This window comes from Pararge aegeria, chromosome 16 (genome assembly GCF_905163445.1).
Source record: "Pararge aegeria chromosome 16, ilParAegt1.1, whole genome shotgun sequence".
In the NCBI taxonomy this organism is placed as follows: Eukaryota; Metazoa; Arthropoda; class Insecta; order Lepidoptera; family Nymphalidae; genus Pararge; species Pararge aegeria.
The window spans coordinates 6504142-6527403 of record NC_053195.1 but is presented as its reverse complement, the minus strand read 5'-3'; the positions used below and the strand labels follow the sequence as shown (position 1 = coordinate 6527403).

General features: G+C 35.0%; 2 protein-coding genes across 4 annotated transcripts in view; one reads left to right on the top strand and one right to left on the bottom strand.

The window, feature by feature from the left end:
* Positions 1-16133, top strand: part of LOC120630324 (ATP-binding cassette sub-family G member 1) — a 96342-nt gene extending 80209 nt beyond the window's left edge. For 2 of the 3 annotated variants that reach the window (XM_039899517.1, XM_039899518.1), the window contains exons 6-10: positions 6657-6771; positions 7007-7387; positions 11769-11933; positions 12943-13199; positions 14087-14428. In XM_039899517.1, the coding sequence (XP_039755451.1) occupies positions 6657-6771; positions 7007-7387; positions 11769-11933; positions 12943-13199; positions 14087-14428 (1260 nt within the window). Of the gene's footprint in view, positions 1-6656; positions 6772-7006; positions 7388-11768; positions 11934-12942; positions 13200-14086 lie in introns of all 3 variants that reach the window. The other variant, XM_039899516.1, reaches the window with a different exon arrangement.
* An 826-nt stretch (positions 16134-16959) lies between these two features.
* Positions 16960-21654, bottom strand: LOC120630598 (serine/threonine-protein kinase RIO1). The gene is made up of 4 exons (XM_039899863.1): positions 21445-21654; positions 19495-20634; positions 19105-19291; positions 16960-17158 (listed from the first exon to the last, which is right to left on the bottom strand). Exons 1-4 carry the CDS (start codon positions 21505-21507, stop codon positions 17001-17003), a joined length of 1548 nt encoding a protein of 515 aa, XP_039755797.1. The 5' UTR covers positions 21508-21654; the 3' UTR covers positions 16960-17000.
* Positions 21655-23262: the final 1608 nt, after the last annotated feature.

Below are 23262 nucleotides of genomic sequence, written 5' to 3'. Positions count from 1 at the left end.
TCTTGGAAGATTTGTGTGAAGTTCAAGCGTTCCGTACCCGAAGGTGTCCGTTTATCAGTTTATTAATAAATACCGCTGTTGGTTTAAATTACTAATTAAAGTCTTGTACGCTGAGTTCGTTTATTGACGCGGTGGTAGCCCAATGAGCTCGACTTCACTTTCGGGACCGAGTTCGAAGTTCGACCCAGAACGAAACCTTTAAAAAAACCCCCCCAAAAAACCTCTAAAAAGTTATGTGCGTTTTAAGTAATTAAAATAACACTTGATTCAACGGTGAAGGAAAACATCGTGAGGAAACCATGCCTGAGAGTTCTCCAAAATGTTTTCGAAGTGGTGGACTACGGCCTTAACCCCTTCTCATTGTGGGAGGAGACCCGTGTCCTGCAGTTGGCTGGTAATGGGTTGATATGATGATGACGCTGAGTTCCCTATTTAGACCCTCGCACTCCCGGGCCGGCAGAACAACATGGAGATCTCCCGGGCATGAAGGTTTTCTCATGATACTTACGTTAAGCGTTAAACCAAGTTCTCCCGGAAAGAGAAGCTGAAGTCATACCCACTGAGCTATCACCGTTTATTCGAAAACTTCGCGCTTCATGTAAGATATTTAACACTAATGACTTAACACAAAAAAAATCTTAAATAAAATCTTATTATTGAATGGTCACAAACATCTTGTTTGCTAATTGCCCTTTTCAAATTGCACTAAAAGTTATTGTTATACGCATAACTAAACAGATTTTTAGTAGGTATGTAGAATCACGTACTTAGCTGTGTACGTGACTTAGGTACACTGGATCAACCATACTTTGGCAGACACTATTTTATTCCCGTGGGTATGGTACTCAGTTATTTTAAAACCATGACGACCTCTCTGGCGCAGTGGTTTTAACTTGAAGTTGTCTGGTTCGACTCCCTTGGGAATTTATAAAGTCTGAATTTTCTCTGGTTTGGTCTAGTAGGAGGCATCCGTGGCTAGTTGCCACTAGCGACTGCCTAGGTAATATAAAATGTTAGCATGTCATGGATATGATCTATGGTTGATCGTATCCAGCTCTGGGGTTAGGAGTTAAATAATATTCTGTAACACCGTCGTCCAACCACCGTCACTTGATAACATAGTTATTATAATTATAATGTGATAATTTTAATATTATATTAAACACTAATGAATCTAACATTTGGGTATAATTGATAACAACCCAAATTGACGGCCGATTGGCGCAGTGGACAGCAACCCTGCTTTCTGAGTCCAAGGCCGTGGGTTCGATTCAATATTTGTGTGATGAAAATGAATGTTTTTGAGTGTCTGGGTGTTTATCTATATATTATAAGTATGTATGTATATTATTCATAAAAAAGAATCATCAGTTATCTTATTTTATTTATTTTTTATTTAAAATACTTTATTGCACAAACTTAGAAACAATACAAAAAACACACAAGAAAAGAAAAAAATATGTAAAATTAAAAACAATTTAAAAAAAATAATAAAAAAGTAAGTTATCTTAGTAACCATAACACAAGCTACGCTTACTTCGGGACTGGATGGCGATGTGTGTATTGTCGTAGTATATTTATTTATTTATAAATTCTAGTACCTAATAGGTCCCTTCATTCAAATATTTGGAACCTTAATATACGAAAAAAAGAAAGAATTGAATTTAAAAAATTCTTTTGAGCCAGTGGTTCTGACGCATATAAACATTTTTATATCTAACTAAAGATTACAATTTATTTATTCCGAGATATTGTGACGGGAATTTGCTAGCATAACTGATTTTCGCGTTGTTATATTTTATTACCTATAAAAAAGTTGTAAAGCCGTCCGTAAACTACCTATGCGGGTAGCTTATTAATAATTATCAGTTATTGAAATAGAATAATAAGTTGGTGAGAAATTATTACATAGAGTTGTTAAAACCACCACAGTATATGAATTTATTTTAATTTATTATAATAATTTAGTTTAAGCTCTCAGGATGAGGCTATGCACTAAAATAATGTCATATTTGAGTGCATATTTTCTTTTTAATCGAATGGGTATTATTCGTTTGACGCGTTCTTGTGTGTGTTTGTTCGTGTGCGTGTGTGTGTGTGTGTGTGTGTGTGTGTGTGTGTGTGTGCTCCCAAACGGATGAAACGATTTTGTTTTTTTTTATTGGTTGAAAGGTGAATTAGTCTGAAGTGTACCATGTTAGATGAAAGTCCTTCCAAGATGGCCGCCACTTGGGGCTTGACTAGTAGAATAACATAAACTATGACAAATTTCAAATACAAGATGGCCACCACCACAAAATGGCGAATTTTTTTTTGTAACAACTCCCCCAACATTGGTATTTAATAGAAATTTCTAAAATCCTGGCATCCCGAAAACAATCTATCTACTGTCACACAGATAAGTTGTATACAAATTCAACTAATTTGACAGGTCTTAAAGCAGGACAGCCATATCTACAGAAAGAATTCTGAAAAAGATAGCCTTATTTTTAGGCTTGTCAATTTCGTTCAAAAGTCCTTTATATTTTTAAATCGAAGATTGGTGTAGGCTTAGCAGAATTGACACCGGTAGATCTCGATAACCTAAAGTTCCTTGAAGTACCTACTAATTTTCATAACTCCTGGTATTACAATTTAAAATAAAATGTATATAAATATGTTTAATTAAATTTATGGTTGTAACAACTCTAGACTCGTCAACTTGTTGTATTTTTATGAATACATTACCCATTCCGTACCTACACTCATTAAATTAGCAATTAAGGATAGTAATTTTTGTTATAAAATCATGATATTAAAATTAAAATATTGTGTAATGAAATCAATACCAACGTCACTACAATAGTTACTGAGGAAATCCCTGTTATTTCAGGTTATTATGTTTCAAATACTTTAATAACACTATTTTTCGATTGACGTGACAGATAGCGTGCGATGCGCATCCTACCCATGGGGCCATTTACATAATTGAGATAAATCAAGTGTTTGTGACTTACCGAGTACCTATAGTTTCTTCTATTGTTTGACCTGCTGTTTACATTTGCATTGTTTTTATGCTGTGGCGTGCAAAGCGTGTTCGATTTGTAATTCATAAACTGGCTTCTTCTGAGGATAGTCGGCGGCCGGAAATCTGGGCCTTAAGTTTGCTGTTACATTGGTCGATCCATAATTAAAAGTTCTGAAGAACAAACCAATTTTTTTTACAAAAAAACCGTCTTCATATGAAATTTAAATGGGACCATATTGGAACAAAAAAAGAATTTTGTAAATCCTTCTATAGATAATACAGTAATGCCCGAACATACACATGCCTCTTTTTTCAAGATAGAATAGAAAGAATAAAGTCCATTATTATTTAAATCTTATATGCAACAAATAGCCCAGGTCAGTAGAGAAAGCTTTTTTCTTTCACTATGGAAAATTAAAGTGAAAAAACTTAATAGGGTATGGTATGTAATGCTTACACAGTGAGTACCAAGAGAAAATGTGTTTATTCTCAAATTGTTTAAAGTTAATAAACGTTTTATAATGTTTGTTTTGTTACTTTTGGTCATTGACAGCCGGTTGGTGCAGTGGGCAGCGACCCTGCTTTCTGCGTTTAAGGACGTGGGTTCGATTTCTACAACAGGAAAATGTTTGTGTTATGAACATAAATGTTTTTCAGTGTCTAAGTGTTTATCTGTATGTAATAAGTATTTATGTGTATTATATTTATAAAAAAATTCATCAGCTATCTTAGTAACCATAACACAAGCTACACTTACTTTGGGGCTAGATGGCGATGTGTGTATTGTCGTAGTATACCTATTTATGTATATTATATATGAGTATACTATATATATTGAACGACTACTGACCTTGAATTTTTTTTGTTATAACAGACTTGGGACCAGAAACTGAATACTGACAGTGACAGAATACAAAGACACAGGTTTTTCAGCCAGGATGTTCTTTTCTCTTCACGTTCCTTTTGCATTCTATCTTGCCCTACATAGATCATTAATCGATTGCAGAAGGTGTTCAAATATGGCAGACATTAGTCAAGCATTCATTATAATTAAATATGTATTTATGTAAGTTATTCAAGTATTAATGATATGTATATTAAAGTATGAGTTTTACTTATATTAACTACTAGCAACCAGCCGTGACTTCGCACGCGTATAAATTAGACGAAAAGGGTGAATCTATTGCCATGTTTAAATTAAAATTATTTTTTATTTCTACTTACAAAAAATTTAATTAGGCTTTATTATGTATATAGACCACCTGTGAAAAATATGAAAATCATCATCAAAATCCATTAATTGATTTAGGAGGAGTTAGCGGATAATAATAATTGTTTAATTCAGGTAAAACCCAACTCAATATACACACGCACACAAAGCTGACACGTATAGAGGCATTGACAGTATGCCCTAAACAGACAGGTGCTGGTAGCGACTTTGTTTTATTGTCGTCATCAACATATCAGCCCGTTACCGGCCCACTACAGGGCACAGGTCTCGTTCCCAAATGAAAAGGTTTTAGGCCTTAGACCCCCACAATTGCCGAGTGGATTTTTTGACGCACTTTGAATTACATTACAAATCAGCCCTTGACTAAAATCTCACCAGCTGGAAGTAATGATGCTGTCTTAGATTGAAACCGATTATGGGATGGAAACACATACCTACCTACCTGTTTTTTATTACAATTTTTTAAGTTAGAAAAGCTTTATTGCTACCTCCGACCCTTGGGCAGGACGCAGGTTATACGTATACCTACCTATAAATAAAAATAGGTTTTTACGCTGCAATGTAGCGGAGCGCAAAATCTATTGGCGGTACTTCTTTATCGTAACGGTGATAACCAGCCGAGACCAAAGTTTTCCACCAGACCAGACCATTGAAAAAAACAATCCATAATTTAAACAATTCAAATGGGCGAGACCTTGGCTTTGACTTTGAGACCTTCCACAATAGAGACTATACTACTCACCGCTGCGCTAGCAAGGTCATCAAATGTTACATCATATTTTAACGAATTCCTCGATTTACTATAAGTATATCAATGATATATTTAGATCTATTTTGGCGGATGGAAGGCGAAGGCGCCTGTCTACTTTTTGCTCATAAACAGTTTAATTAGGCTATTGTTAAGCTGTCAAAGATATAAAAGATAACTGCCATATAATTGATCCCATTTGATCTAAAACGTGTGTTGTTTCTTTGGGCATAGGTGATTAACTTACATTAGGTCCATTATTTTGACATTCACGAATTATTAGTGTGCGTCGATCATATGTAGGTATTAGGTATGTAGGATTTAAAAGAGGTGTTTGCAAACCCACCAACAGAAGTGAAATTACTTGTAGTTGCGTATAACTTTCGGTACAAAGAATAAACTTGCACAGTGGCGTACACGTCATACAAAAGCACTGCCTGCCCTACTATTTATAAATAAATAAATATACAACACACATCGCCATCTAGCCCCAAAGTAAGCGTAGCTTGTGTTATGGGTACTAAGGTGACTGATCAATATTTTACTGAATAATATACATAAATACTTATAACAAAAGATATAAACACCCAGACACTGAAAAACATTCATGTTCATCACACAATCATATTTCCAGTTGTGGGAATCGAACCCACGAACCCACGCCAATCGGCCGTCCAAATATTTTATTATACAGAGGTATATATTTCTCGCATAGGAGCAGATTTGGAAAAGACCTGAGTGCCCAGCAGTGGTCGTTTATAGGCTGATGATAAGATGGCTTCGTGGATGTATGTTTTCGCAGTAGGATTCAACTTAACACAAATAAATACTTATAATATACATAAAAACACAAACACGTGACAAAAAAATTTTCATTTTGTGAGAATCAAACCCACAGCCACGGAGTGAGAAAGCAGGATCACTGCCCACTGCGCCAACCGTTCGTCTTGCAGAATACTAAATATTTAGGTACCTACTAGGTTATCTAGACAGCAGTGTGTTCCAGCAAAGTTCTGTTAACGTATTTTAGAGGTGTAATAAAAACTCTTTTCCCGGGCACCTGTAACAAAGTTATGTTAGGTTATAAGACAGCTGTAACTTACGCACCGAATTTTTTTCAATTATTAAGTTAATCCACGCAAATTCAAATTTCAAATTACTTTATTCTTGTAGGCCTATCACATGCACTTATGAAGCGTTCATACATATAATATGTTTACATAATTTTAAGGGGATGGTAATAAATTCGTTCGCCAACTTAAACCTAAAGTTACGAGGGTTTCAAACGCGCCCTGGTCTAAGAAAACCCACAACAATCTTAGCCGGGTAACATTTTTGTTTTGTTATCACCATCTCACAGTAAATTAATATTAAGCTATGAAGTTAGAGCAATTCACACCCAATCTTTTTTATCGTTTAAGTAATCGTTAAAATAGGATTTTTCTGCACGCATAAGTTAACGCACGCAGTAATGTGACGATGCATACTATAGGTATAGATGGTTTCTACTAGGTATAGGCATTTTGCTTGCGAACTTAGAATGAATATGTAGTTTAATAAGTCTTAATAACGTTCACTCAAGCAACATAGATATTCAACCAACATACAGGGCTAGATAGATAACCTTATTCGTTATTATCATTGGTTATTTATGAATTATTTTTTTACAGGCATACATATTAGCAGACGGGCGTTGTATCTACCAGGGCGACACAGATGCGATGGTACCACATCTGCAGAGCGTCGGCCTGGCGTGTCCTAGGCACCACAACCCCGCCGATTTCAGTAATGTCTATTTAAACAAAATTCGCTTTACCATATACCTAAGTCGTTTCCATAATTGCAAACACCATTCTCAGACGATTTTATTAACGTTAAATTATTTTTGGGCACGGATTTTAGAGCCAACGAGAAATTCTAATAAATCAATATTTACCATAATGTTTAAGAATTTGAAAATATATTATACAGGTTTTATAAACCAAATCGAATCAATATTTTCATTATTATATTTTTTCAGTCATAGAAGTAACGGAAAACTCTCAAAATATAACAATGCTGTGCGACGAAATATTGAATGGAAAAATGTATAAATCTGCAAAATTTGATACCGTACCGAGCGAGCCGATAAATAACATGCACCTTAAAGTTTGCTATCAAATAGAAGATGAATCAGGGGAGACAGAAATAGTATTATCGAATGAAAAATGCACATATCAAGTGAAACAGTATAATGAAGTCAGCAATTCCACAACTTCATTGGACCAGATGTCAAGAGATGACTCCTCGTTAGCTTGGATGAAGATACAGAAGTCAACGTGTAGATACCCGACGACGAATTTCCAACAGTTCTCCATATTGCTTGTCAGAATGTTGGTACAAATCTCAAGAAATCATCAAGGTATGATGTATTTGTTTTTCTTGACTACTAAATAGACTGTCAAACCTAGTAGAAGTTGCGCCGTTCTTCCACACTGCTTAAATAAGACAGTAGAGCAAGTAGCTACTTATAATATGAATGCGTATGGACATGGTCGTTGACCAAACAAAATAACAACGATACATTGATTAATAGTTAAAAGAGCACCAAGAGGGCGCACCAGGTAACATCGTATCACTTACTTGACTGGAGCCTTAAACTGTAAACAGCAAGCAATTCCTAAGCTACGGGTAGTAGGTATACTCTTAAATATGTATGTACTTAGTCATTCCGACAAGGTTAAGACGAGAAGCTTAAATTATTCAAAAACGATGTAGTTCTACGGAGTACGGCGTTCCATGGTAGTTTATGAAAAGTGATTGCGTTGATTTAGTTGTGGGGTCGAAATAGTGTAAAATATTTGTTCGGAGGGCCATATCTATTCATTTAGGTATATCGATGGTACTAATGATTTACTTTTCATAAGAATTATCGATACATTATAATGAGTTGAAAAATTGAAAATAATATTAAAAATAAATAAATAGGTACCTCAATGACTGTCGATGTTTATAAATGTTATAAATCGCTAGATAAACCTCTGTTTATCTAGTTCTGTTTACAAGAACAATAATGATTAAAACCTACAAAGTAAAGAAATGCTATTTTTAATAGTTAAATATGTTACAACTTGGGGGATATGTTGGATATTTAAAATTAAATAAATTTTCTAAAATTAATATCTAACATAAAAGTTTTAGGTGTCGGATTTTGTGATGTACCATTAACCACGTTAAATTTACACTTTGACTGAACACATGTAACGGTTTTTGCATAGGCATTAATTAAATAATCCAACAGAAGTCGATGGAGACAGTTTACCAACGCGAAGTTGAGATCTCACCAGGACCACGATCTTCAGTGATGAAGGAACGACCATAGAGAGAGAGAGAGAGAGAGAATTAAATAATAAATAATTGATTTAATTTAATTGAATTATACCTGTAACCCTTCTCATTTTGGGAGGAGACCCGTGCCCTGTAGTGATGCCGGTAATGACATGATAATAATGCCTGTTAGCTTATTTACGAGAGAGGTACCAAAACACGGCCGATTGGCGCAGCTTGCAGCGACCCTGCTTTCTGAGTCCAAGTGTGGGAATCGAACCCACGGCGGGTTCGATTCCCACAACTGGAAAATGTTTGTGTGATGAGCATGAATGTTTTTCAGTGTCTGGGTGTTTATCTGTATATTCTAAGTATTTATGTATATTATTCATATACATATTCATCAGTCATCTTAGTACCCATAACACAAGCTACGCTTACTTTGGGGCTAGATGGCGATGTGTATTGTTGTATTATATATATTTATTATTTTTAAAAGAAAATTTGAAAGTACCTACCTAGGTACCGTACGTGAGTATTATACAGACTGTAATTTAATAAAACTGGTAAGCGCAGCGTTGGTCGACCCCCAACGAGGTAACAGTCGACATTAAGCGCGTCGCAAGTAGCCGCTGGATCTAAGCGGCACAGAACCGTGGAATTTGGAATTACAACAAAATACCTATGTCCAGCAGTGGACGTCTATCGGTTGATGTGATGATGATGATGAATTTAATAAAAGAGGAGAAGGAAAGAAAATACATGTTAAGCGTTACGAACAGTAACCAAACATACTAACTAACTTATATCTAAAAAAAACCAGTAATAGTAACATATCAAATCAATGAAAATAACTAACAAACATTATTATTACACTAAGTAATCTATCCACAAAGCTTGACAGCCGACCTGAAATTTAAGACCAAAAAATTCACCGATCATTTCAGAGCTTTTAAGTCTTTGGCGTTATTGTGAGTATTTTTTATGGCAGTTTTAATCGCGTTTCAAAAAAAGTTATTATTTCATGAACAATGAATACTTAAGTAGGTACCTACTATTTCAATAAAAGCAAAAGTCAAACGTAGGTCGCTGCCGGTATCATTATCATTATTCTAAGGCGCAGATTATTATTTTGTCATCCATAATTTAAAATTACGAGTTGCTGCTACCGACTTCATTTGGCCATCTGTGGCCAAATTACTCAAAAATCCATGCTAATGTTAAAAGTGCATGAGTCTATATGTTTCTTCGTTATGTATGCTCGGCTTAACTAGTATCGATTTCCAAGACATTGGCAGCCTGAACCTTGAAGCCTGTAGAAAAGAACCCGCCAACTTTATCTCTCTTTATCTCGTTAAAAAAAATGTTTGAAATTATTTTTTATTTCGCGGATTATTAGTTTATATGTAGGTAAGTATTACTATTTTATTATAAATTTCATTTTTATTTATCAATTTATATTGATCTTAAAAAAGAAAGGTAAGGTTTCCTTTTTTAAGATCTAAATAAATAAATAAATAAATATACTACGACAATACACACATCGCCATCTAGCCCCAAAGTAAGCGTAGCTTGTGTTATGGGTACTAAGATAGCTGTTGAATATTTTTATGAATATAATACACATGAATTCTTATAATACACAGATAAACACCCAGACACTGAAAAACATTCATGTTCATCACACAAACACTCTCCAGTTGTGGGAATCGAACCCACGGCCTTGGACTCAGAAAGCAGGGTCGCTGCCCACTGCGCTACTCGGCCGTAAAGAACGTTTCTTTTGTAAACCATTTGTACCATAAGGATTTAGGTAAAACGGAATTACAGCCTAATAAAAAGCACCAAAGGAGACCTGCGCATACCTTATGTTATAATAATGCAACAACAATTTAGATTTAATTGGATGCAATAAAGAATTCGTACCTACATACTAATGATTCACCGGTGGAAATCATCGCACAGACATAACGTTATAGATGTTTAGCATACAAACAACTGTGATCGGTAATCGGCACTCGTACTTTACAGTAATCTACATAATATAGATTTGTAAATTCCATGCTTATTCTAATAGGAATAATAACGTGTTTCCGTCGGCGTAAGAACATTCTTTAACACATAGCCCACCCACCTGGGCTGGATGTCTTAGATCATCACAAGTAATAACAATTATAGGAAGCAGCGGCGGCATTTTACTTTGTAAAAAAAACAGTTTTCCTGACCTATTTTGGCCACGGTGGTCAATTTACTTTATCTTTACTGTTGCAATATTTTTTATTTCCCGTTGTTAATGTTGCCAAGCTGGAAAAAAAAGAAAGTGAGTTTTGCCCATCGTCATTAGTACCGAAATATCTAAATATCGGAACACAAATTATATCATCATTTAGTAGGATCATCAGAATGCGATGAACGGGTCGAACAATAGAGATATGCCTTGTATCCGGCGATTATTCGGCAAAGAGCACCGACTATCCGGCTTTCTTACTTTGTACGTATTTCCTAAAATGTATGAAGAGGGAATTATAAATTACGCCTGTTTCTATCCAATTATAAAAAACTTTATCGTTTATTTATATTTTTGTTTTATAATCAGTGTTTCGTTATTGAAGATTTGTGTGAAGATGATGAATGATATTCTCTATGAAATACTTTACGCCCGGTTTGTCTGGTACTAAAATAAAAAAATCTCTTTAAATCCCTGAAACCGTGATCAGTTTGACCGTCTAGTCGGCCTCTTTACAACCGACTAATCCGCTAGTCGGCTAATCGGCCAAGGTCATAATCGCGCATTATAATTAATAGATAATTGGATAGAAGCAGGGCGTTACTTTGCGGAAATCCATAAAATATATTATTATTATTATAACTCTTTATTTGTACACCACATTAAGAACTATACAGGAAAAAAAGAAACAAAAATAGAATTAGAATACAAAAGGCGGCCTTATCGCTTGATAGCGATCTCTGCCAGGCAACCTTAGAATTAGGAAAAAAAAGAGAAGTAACTGCAGGTGGTACAAAATATAAAATAAATACATACGAATATCTAAATACAAATACATAAACTAAAGTATATAATAAATATTTAATGAAAAAAAACTAATAATAAACTATAAACCATATAATAAATACTTAGATAAATGTAAATAAATACTATTAAACATCGCCTTCAGTTTGACAAAAAATAAAGCTTAACAGCTTTTTTAAATATATTATGAAAATTAAGCTTCATTTGCTATGCTCCGCGAACAGCAGGTGAATCTGTATGGTGTAATTTATAATTTCTTCAATCCATATACTCCTCAAACAGATCCTCGGCAATGTAACCTCTACGCACGTTTCGCTCCGAAACCGGAGCATCCTCAGGAGATGTTGACTTTACAATGAATAGCTGTTAATAGATAATTTCATATCCACTTAGTTTAGTATATTGTATATATAGGCCTGCTTATATACCTAATATAATATTCCAGCGTTATGGATCCAGACTGTACACCACGTGATGTGCGGCGTGCTAGTCGGTTTATGCTTCTTCGGAACTGCGAACGACGGCTCGCAGATGTTTAACCATCTCAAGATGTGCGTCGGACTTGTCATTTTCTTCGCCTATACGCAGATTATGGTTCCGGTATTAGTTTGTAAGTATCTAAGTTTTCTACGAGTCGCGAAGCTTAAGGCGCTTAGTGCTATGAAGTTCATTATTATATGTAGCCTATAAGAGTCCATAGTGGCGTGCACTTCATAAATGCACAAAAGTGCTACCTACCCTAACAGTTTCATATACCTAGCAAAGGACGAGGAGTTTGCTATTTTATACTTACCAGGGTCCAAATTCCTGTGCACGCTGCTGACAGTCCATCACACTGGTAGTAGTGGCACAGCTGCCCGTTCTGTTTTATTTCCTTAGACGCCTCGTTTGATACCAGAGGTAAAGGAGGGGTGACATAGTGGTGGGGTGGTGACAGTGTTCTGGTCTAAATGAGGTTAATATGATGTTTTAACGACCTTCCTAGCGCAACGGTGAGCGCAGTGAATTTAAGTAGGAATTTAAGTATTTATAATTCAAGAATTTTCTCTGGTCTGGCCTAGTGGGAGGCTTAGGCCGTGGCTAGTTACTACCCTACCGACAAAGGCGTGCCGTTAAGCTATTAAGTTCCGGTGCGATGTCGCGTAGAAACCGATTAGGCGTAGGTATGACTACCATACTCCCTAAGAGGTTATCCCGCTACCATCTTAGACTGCATCATCACTTACCAGGTGAGATTGCAGTCAAGGGCTAACTTGTAGCGGAATAAAAAAAAACAATATATAATCAATCTAGTTCTTCAAAGCGAAAATAAAATCTTGAGCATATTTCTAACTAAATTAACACAACCAAGATTAAGTAATACTATCTCGATACAAAAAAAGTAGAGTAACCTTTATTTAGGAATTAAAATTTGGATAGAACATAAAAAACAATAAGTACTTATAAAAAGGAGACGCCTGCTGAGTATTTAAATAAAATATTACTAATTTATACTTTAAGCCTTTACTGTAATCTCACTTGGTGGCAACTACTGCGGCATCCTTGTCTTCAAGCTAATAAGATAATTATCATTTTGCAAACGTAGCACATAAAACCGTGGTATGTTTCTCTATTTCCAGATCCCCAAGAAGTAAAGCTGGTGAAAAAGGAAACCTTCAACGGCTGGTACAGCTTGACGCCGTACTACGCCGCGTTGACTGTGTCCAAGCTTCCGGTGCAGCTGACTCTGAACATGGTGTTCTGCGTGATCGTGTTCTTCATGGTCGGAGTGCCTTTCACTGTTGCCAGGTTCATCGTGTTCTGCTTGATCGGAAACATTGTGTCTCTGGTGTCCGAGGGCATCGGTATGGCGATCGGATCTGTGTTTAGCGTCAGGGTACGTATTTAGAAAAAAAAAATGATTTTTGGGAACCATTGCAAAAGAAATATTTTATAGAAAAAAAAGAGATTTTGGCTGTCTTTTGGGACCAATAGAAGTTGCCAATAGAAGTGAAAGCTAAATCTATGTACGTCATATAGAACCGAATTACGAAATACCGTTGCGTAAGTATATTTCATAAGGAATCACCAGTAAAAATATTAAATCAGTAGAAGCATATTTATTTTTCCATATAAACTAATTCAAAACATTCTAAGTGTTTAATTATGACAACCCTACTGTAGATAAAACACCAACACGCGCATAGTACCTCCGCTACGCATACTCTTATAATAGATTAAAAGTGGAGTCACTTGATTTTAATTTTGCATGTCATGATAGAGCTGTATCTGATTTCTTTCAGTAACAACTATGGCAGTGGTTTACTGAGACACTATTAGCCTTCCGGTTTCAAATATTCAAGCTTCAGAGACTTATTTAGAGATTATTTTACGTCACTTTCGGGGGGGCAACACGCACCTATAACTTTTCTAGTTATGTGCGTTTTATGCAATTGAAGTATCACTTGCTTCAATGGTGAAGGGAAAACTCGAAGCCGGCATGCCTGAGTTCTTCAAATACAAACTTTCCTACGCTATACAACATTCCGATCATCCGCGTGGATTTGTTGTATGTTTGTATAACAATTATTCATTGTAAAGTCAACATCTCCTGAGGATGCTCCGGTTTCGGAGCGAAACGTGCGTAGAGGGTACATTGCCAAGGATCTGTTTGGTGTGGAGTATACGGATTGAAGTAATTATTAATTACACCATACAGATTCTCCTGCTGTTCGCGGAGTATAGCAAATTAAGTTTAATTTTCATAATAATTTAATGTTTCAGAATGGATGCGCAATCGGGCCAGCAGCGATCGCCCCATTCCTCGGCCTAGCCATCTACGGTTTCGACTTCGCCCACAGGATTCCCCTTATCATGAATATCATAATGAAGACATCCTTCATCAGGTGTGGAGTGGTAGCCATGATTCTCACGGTCTTCGGCTTCGGCAGGAAAAACCTCGACTGCAAAGATACGTACTGCCATTTCGCTAAACCAGACGTTTTACTAAGGTACCTCGATATTGAAAACAGCTCGGTATGGTTCGAAATCCTCATTATGGTCAGTATAATGGTCACTGCCAGATTTCTGTGTTACATGGGTTTAAGATGGCGATTCACGACGTGATTCAGTAAAAAAAAAAAAAATTGTGTGTTTTTATCAACAGGTACTGATATGTTTGCCTTGGACCATAGATAAAATAGTTTTTTCTGAGAAAAGTGTTACGTCGAAAATCAGTTTCGAACTAGATTAAAATACTTGGACTTTTGTGAAGTCAGATTTATTTTAATTTATTAATAGTCTTACTCTGTAGGTATTCAGCTGTATTTTTTAATTTATTATTCAATGAGTCGCCTTTAGAGAGTAAAGAATGTTTTTTAAGCAAACGTTTTGGACTAGACACTTTTTTCACAGCAAACTCAAATGAATGTAAAGGAAGATTGTTATTTCTGTTTTTTTTTTAAATAAAACCTGTTTCTGTTATTATTCGTATTAATATTAAATTTTTAATATTGGATGGAACTACATGATAAAAATAGCTATTTATACCAAAGACGCGATTTAACTTGTGCACAGGTTTTTGCTAGATAAAGGCTTGCAAATACCTAATCTTCATTATTTCTAATTTAAAAACAATTAAATTAAAAAAAAGCAATGACAAAGTTGTGGTTAGAAGAACACTCGAATCCGGATACTAAAGTAAAGTAGGTAGACCGAAATGTTCGATAGATGGCACTTGGTAAGTCTTTACAGTAACGCCATCTAACATAAAACAGTGGAACCCCTACGTACCATCGACAATAATTTAAACACGTCAGCAATCTTCCTTTATTTTTATCTATGCTGCCACTGGTGCCAGTACAAATAAATATATTTAGTGATAAACTATAAATATATTAAAATACAAGTTTTTTTTTGTTATAATCGGTTTGAGATATTTGGTAACAGGATGCAATTCGCACTTATCTCTAGCCAAAGACACCTCATGTATTTTATAAGACTACAAAAGACTCAATCATAATATTTTAATAACGTCTACATTTGAGTACTATTTTAAATTTTGAATTAATTTAGTTTTAAAGAGACCTCTGGGTTTTCACGACATTAAATTCTGTGGATTTTATTTATAAAAAAAATTGTTTTACTTAATTGAATTTAAACAGAAAAGTGTGTAAATTAAATTAACAAGATAAACGTTTGATTTTTTTTTTAACAAATTTAGTCACTTTGTAACTTGGCCATGAGAGTATTTTATGTCCAAGGCTATAGTGCTAGAAAAAAGAAAAATGCCTGTCTTATTTTTCGATGTGATATAATTATACAAATTAAATATTAGGTATTATTTATTGGTGTCGCAGATTTTATTATCCATTTCAGTATAATACGTACTTAGATATAGGTATGTGCATCATTATTAATATTATTATTTTGTAGAAGTTAAAGGAATTTACGTTAAGTTATTAATTTAATAGATTTAAGCACCCAATTTAATTGTTTACATAATTCTAAATAGAGAATTTAATTGTCATTATTTTTTAAATTTTGCGTTTTTATGAATTCTTAATAACGTGCAAATAAGAGCTAGGAAATGTAGATCGCGCCACGCGTAAGTCCGATTGGTTAAATATATATATAGTTTGACATATAGGAGTACGCTTTGCACTTCATGCCGTATGAGTCTATAATAAATCACCTATTAATGTTCACATAAACGCAAAATTTACGATTTATTAAGATTACAAACATGGTATCTTAAGCATTGTACATAAAACTGATTTAAAAGAAAAACTATAAATTTTGTACGTTTACAATTAAAGAAAACTTAAATGAACATAGAAATATTTATTTTCAATTCCCTACTTACCTACTAATCAGGTTAAAGTTGTCTAGTGTTACGCTCATTCCAATCCCAGCACGCACCTCTAACTTTTTCATTCATGCGAGTTTTAAGAATTTAAAATATAACTTGCTTCAACGGTGAAGGAATATGTCCTGAGGAAACCTGTACATGCCTGAGAGTTCTCCATAATGTTCTCAAAGGTGTGTGGAGTCAATCTGTACTGGGTCAGCGTGGTGGACTACGACCTAAACGTAGTGGGGGCCGGTAATGGGTTTATATGACGAGCTCAATCCAATATTTGTTCTATATGCATTGGGTTTTTCTTACTCTTAGCAGAATTAGGGAATTAGCATTGTCCACCCGGGTACCTCGAAGACCATGTTAAGCTATCGGTGTCGGTGTATAAGCTAAGTCTCTGTGCCAAAACTGCCAAAATATATCTGCGATAGTTGGCCAAATTCGGTTGAGCGTTTGAGCAATTCGTAAAAACTAAATTTTTATTTTGACTGTATTTGTGGTTTAATAAAATTACGGTTAGTCGTTGTTCCAATTATCTGATTCAAATATTTCAGGAAAGTCATGTATATTTTCCAGCTGTGTTGTACAAAGCTACAGTTTGCATCGGAAATCTTTGACAATGAGTTTGACGAGAAAAACCGAGGTATTTTGGTGAATTAATTTTTATGTTCTGGTGAAACACTGTGAATTTTTATATAGCTATTCATAGTTTATCAAAATAAAGATATACTATAAATACATATATAAAAATAAATACGTATAACAGTACGTGAGGTCTAAAAAATAATAAAACATGAACTTGTATACACTTTGTATATTATATAATTTTTATAACTTGTATTATTTTTTACCACAACCTTTGTCTCGTCTCTTTTTTACATGTTTCTTTGTTTTAGTTTTTCTCCTCTCAGCTTGTTCCTCTTTGACTGCTTTTTTTCTTGCTTTTTTAGTATCGGGCGATTCATCGCGAGGCCTCGCACTGTTCTTGAACTGAGCCTCTGGAATTAGAAATCATCAATAACTTTAGGAAATGTATTTGTACGTACACTTAAATCTATTATATAATATATATATATATATATATATACTAATATACTACCACAATACACACACCGCCATCTAGCCCCAAAGTAACCGTAACTTGTGTTATGGGTACTAAGATAGCTGATGAATATATATTTTTTACGAATATAATACACACGCTGAAAAACATTTATGTTTTCCACACAAACATTTTCCAGTTATAGGAATCGAACCCACGACCTTGGACTCAGAAAGCATGGTCGCTGCCCACTGCGCTACTCGGCAGTCAATATCTATACTAGGTTCCTCACCACCATGCAAAATGACTTGGCAGCTTTGTCAGTATGGTTGTACCAGCTGCAGCCAAAGTTTCCTACCATACAAACAATTAAAATGATGGTTGCTTTAACCATAAGATGTGTAGCTCAACTGATCCCTCCAGATTGCGAGTCAGTCATCCATTCTGTAACTGACTTTGTTCAACATTTCTTATCCAGCACAATCAATTACTTACTTGATGTCACTATTAGATCACATGCAGTGGCGTGCTTAGATGTTATGCACAGGGTATGCAGATGGTATAAAATGGAGAAAATCTCTAGTACGAGATATAAATACTTAGGCTTTTTATAACTCTTACAATGCCTGTCCTTAAGTTTTTTATAACTTGTAATGGAGATATTATTTATTTTATATCATCTGCATTCCCTGTGCATATCCTCTATGCACACCACTGATCACATGACCCTTGATTTTTTGCAGTTGTTTATTCTTAAATAATAAGAATAATTTTTTTTATAAGTAAAGTGCCAGAGATGGTCATTTGTGATTGTTAATGTTTAAGTAGGTAAAGGGTAACGTTTCAAGGGTTTCATACTCTCATCTTGCAATTGAAGGGAAATTCAAGCTCCAGCGCAGGTCAACTTTCTCAGCTAGTGGAATCTTATGAACCAGAGGCCCACTTACTAGTTAATAAATTTCTCACAGCGTCCGCGCCCTAACCTAGCTAGTTAAAATACAGGAAAATTGCATAAAGCCAAAAAAATTCTCCTGCTATACGAGTTATACATAAATTTTAGGGTAGGCAGTACTGTTGTGCATGTATGAAGTGCACGCCACAGGTACTTTGTTACTGGGTACTTGTTAGTTAGGCAAATAGGCATAATATATAAAACATCCTCATTATGAAACTAATAAAACAATAATAAATAATAAATTTGAACAAAGAATTAAGAAAGTAATACTACCCCCAACAATGGGATGGCTGAGCTTTGTGATCTCCACAAAAATTTTCACAGCGTGACACTGCTGAACAAAGACTAGCATTTTTTGAAGTAGGTACAGAAGGTACATGCAGGCAAAAAGTATATTTTGTATTGACCATATTTTGATTTCAGATACTTTATATAATTTTAACCCAGTAAACTTAATTTTCCACCAAACCGCACTGGACCAGCATGCCTTAACCCCTTCTTAATGTGGGGGGAGATCCATGCCCTGTAGTGGGCTGTTAATGGGTTGATATTGTAATTTACCATTTACAAATGGCTTGTAATTTAGTTGCTACAAATTCTTTATTTCCTTTGTGTAGAAGATGACCCTCAAATAATCTTCTGTTGCATGTCTTTTTAGATTAAATCTAGTTTATATTATATGATTAATTATGGATCTAGAATATAAATGAATAAATGTACTTCGACAATACACACATTGCCATTTACCCCAAAGTAAGTGTAGCTTGTGTTATGGGTACTAAGATGACTGATGAATATTTATATGAATAATATGCATAAATACTTAGAATATACATATAAATACCCAGACACTGGAAAACATTCATGCTCATCAAACAAACATTTTCCAGATGTGGGAACAAATTGCGCCAATCGGCCGTCGAAGAATATATATAGAATATACATACTGTTCTCATTAACTTCTTCATCTGAACTGTTTTCAGACCCACTGTCTGATATACCATCCTCCTGGAGAATGTCAGGCTTATTCACAGTTCCTGTTAGATCCTCATTGAAACCTGCAATTTTCTTGTATGCCAAGTCATCTGTCTCTCCTTTCTTGGCTTTATTGATGTCACGTTCATAGTTAATAACCTGGAACAGAATAATAGAAGAACTAGGTAATGTGTTTTAGAATGAATAAAGATACTTGTCAAAACATATAATTAGGTTGCAGATAAATCATAGAACATTTCTCACATAACATAAAAAAATTAATGTATACAGGCTATTGTTTACTAAAAACGCAGAACAATTACATGGGCAAAGAAATAAAATACATTTAAAAACATTTTTACCTCAGTCAGTCTTTTAGGAATATAAATATTCTTAAAGGCCTCTTCTTCAATTTGCTCCTGAGCTGTCAACTCTTCAAAATTTCTGGATGCAGCCTTTTCAGAGAGTTTCTCTAGACACTCTTCAAGATTGCCTTCATTTATTGATGCATCAGTTATAAAATCAAACAACTCTTTTACAGTTAAAGTAGCTACACCTTTCTTTCTAAAGAAATCACTGATGTTTGTACAATCCTTTCTTAAAAATTCGAAAGCATGTGGATGGTCATGCTCAACAGACTGTGATACATCTATCACAACCACATTTCCTTCGTGGTAGAGAAGGTTAAACTCTGATAAATCTGCATGCACTAGTTTACAAATATTAAACATTTTCCACATCATAATTATGCAATCTCTATACAATGATCTAGCTGTAGACTGTGATATCTCAACATCTTTTAGCTTAGGAGATGGCCAGCCGTTCTCCCCCATAAAAGTCATTACTAAAACATGACTACGTAATATAATAGGTTCTGGAACATTCAACTGGGCATTATGAAGTCTTACCAGATTCCTCATTTCTTTTTCAGCCCATGTCTTTACCATTTTACGTGGGTTTGAGCGACAGTAGCCATTTCTGAATCTATATTCACCTGAAACATATTTATCTCTGTCTTTAAAGACTAGGATAGAAGTTTTGAAAATTTTTATAGCATAATCTCTTCCATCCTTGGATGTAGCATGATATACATTAGCTTCTTTGCCTGTGGAAATGCATCCATTAATTTCATTAATAATTCCTCTGTTCAACAGTTTGAAAAGTATCATTTTCGTGCGAGGATCCATAACCTGCTCAGCAGTAGCCCTGTCATGTTTATCCTTGATTCTTATCCTTCCATTATCAGACTTGCGGTCGTTTAGATCCATGAACTTCTGCGCTCTATCATTTATAGCAGGCTCATATTTATCTACACTAATTTTATTAATATACCGTTTGAACAATTTCTCAGTAGGCTGGTAAGAAGTGACTTTTGTTGTTGGATTTTGAGCATTGACATTTTCTTTCTTTCCGTAACCAAATTGTTCATCTGAATCATAGAAATAATCATCAGAATCAAGCTCATCACTGCTAAGTATTCTCACCTCTGGGGTCTCTGCAAACTAAGAAAAAAAAACATAGATGAAACAAGTCAAATATTTCAACTGCTTCCTGTAATACTAATAATTGAAAAGATATTGAATCTAACTGGTGCTTCCATTGCCTTAAAATATTTAGTTAGCATGTTGCTACTAGGTAGAATAGATAGTGTATTTTTCAAAAAATTTGTAATAAAAGCGGTGATTAGGCTTGATCTCACACACACCACACATGCGTATCCAACACACGTCAAACTTTTAGAAGTTATTTGATTATTTATAATAAAAAAGAGATATGAAGGAAACCTACATGCATGAGAATTTTCTATAATGTTCACAAAGGTGTGTGAAGTCTACACTAATGGATCAGTAATGATGATGATGGACTCGCTGGAAAAATGCGCTGGCTGAAAATGCGCTGGTGGAAGAGCCACTACAATTCAACAAATTGGCAGTTTTAAAAGCAACTAGAACTCTTAAAATTTCAGTTTTCAATGCATCCTATTAGCTATAACATTTAATTCTATAAAATGTAGTTAATTAAACATGAATGTAACTTGCGTCCTTGGAGGATATACTAGTATGAAATATGATGAGGTCCTCAATCTATCAATGTATGTATAAGATAGAATTTGAGAACCCGTTGTTATCTCAATGTCGGTATAATTAATATGTTCTAAAAAATTCGAAAACTAATTGGGTATTGCATAGGGCAAAGTACACAATGGTTGTCGACTGTGATGTAGCTGGAATTCCTAAAAATCTATCGTTCAAGGACTTAGCATCTTAATAAAGCTTGTAACAGGAACTTTTTACGTAGTAAATAACACGTACCCGGACAGTTTTAACCTTCTTTGAAATATCTTCTTCATAATCACTAAACTGACCATCTGCCATTTTGGACTTAACACATATATTCTTAATATTAGATAGACTTTTCTAACAAATTATTAAGAAAACCTATAAATTAGAAAATTAGCACAACAATTATTGCAATAACATTATTTACAAACCTCAAGCTCACATGGCTATTTTGACACATTGCATTTTGTGGTTACTTTGACATTGGCAAATGACATTGTGTATATCTGTGTGTTGACGTTGACATTATCGTTTAAATCTGAGTTTATGATCTTGAATCTATCTAGCCCTGTTCAGACTGAAATCAAGATGTTCAATAACATGTAAAATACCTACTTAATATGATAGATATTAATAATTATATTCTAAATATTAAGTACTAATCCTACATTGAAAGTAATTTACTGAACAATAATCGTGTACAACCAACCAACCAACCAACTTTCAACCGTTCGGAGAGCAAGTTAAGCCATCAATATCGGTTATCATCACTAACATGTGATAATATTCGTAGGCTTATCATCTCGCATTAAAACGGCGGCGTGTGACTATGCTTTATAATTCTCTAGCGATTTTTCAAGAGATTATATTTCTTATACCCAGCTGTCACCAACTGTAGAACGTAGGCTTCTAGTTAGACTGCTCATTATTATGATGTTGTCTATTACAGTATTTAAGTTTACTACCTACAGACTACAAATTATATTATATATACATCATCATCATGTCAACCAATGTAACATACATACGTACGACCTATGTGGACACAGGTCTTTTATAGGATGTTCCAAACGCCGCGGTCTTGTGTCGCTTGGGTACAGCGGCTCTTTGCGACTCGCTTGATGTCTTTCTTTCACCTCTTCAGGGCCAACCAACGCTGCCAGTGCGAGGTCGCCCAGCAACTTAGGACACCAACGTCCATCGGTTCTCCACCTATTGCAACTTTAGCTTCGCGACTCTTTGAGCTATGTCAGTAACTATGGTTCTTTCAAGGATCCCCTCTATTCCTGATTTGATCACGTAGCTCCAAGTATAGCTCTCTCAATCGTCCGCTGAGTGACACTTATGAGGCCCATACTTAGCGACCATGTTTCAGAGCCATAGATCATCCCACATACATAGGTAACACATACTGTTCGAAAACTTTGGTCTTCAGGCACTGAGGTATTTTGTACAAGAAGTTGTCACAAAGTTTCCCAAATGCTGCTCATCCGAGTTGGATTTGGCGGTTAAACTATTTGCGAAATTGAACCTATCTAACTGGATTGTGTGTCCTAGGTATACGTATTAGTCGACAATTTCGAATGCAGTGCTATCAACGATGACTGGAGTGGAACATGAGCATGAGACATAATATTCGACCTGCTCATGTTAATTCGTAGGCCCACCTGTTGAGAAATTCTGGTGAGGTCACTGAGCATCGTATTAAGGTCTCCCAGAGCCTCTGCCATTACCACATCATCGGCAAACCGAAGTTGATTGATCTATGTAGAAGTTTAAAGACGTCTTCCAACGCAGCGGTAATCAGCTTCGGAGAGATTACATTTCCCTGACGCACTCCTCATACGATGGGTTTTTTTTTTGGTGTAAAGCATGTCATATACATGTCATACAAAAATATTCTTCTTCTATTTTATTAGTTCACACAATGGTTGGTTTTTTAAATTGTGTGTTTGCATTTAGAGACACGTTAGAAAAAATAGAGTGCGAGTAGATCTCACTTACCTATTCGTTAAATCAAAACAAAAACCTGCAGAGGTCACGGTGACTTTTATAAAGACCTTGGCAATG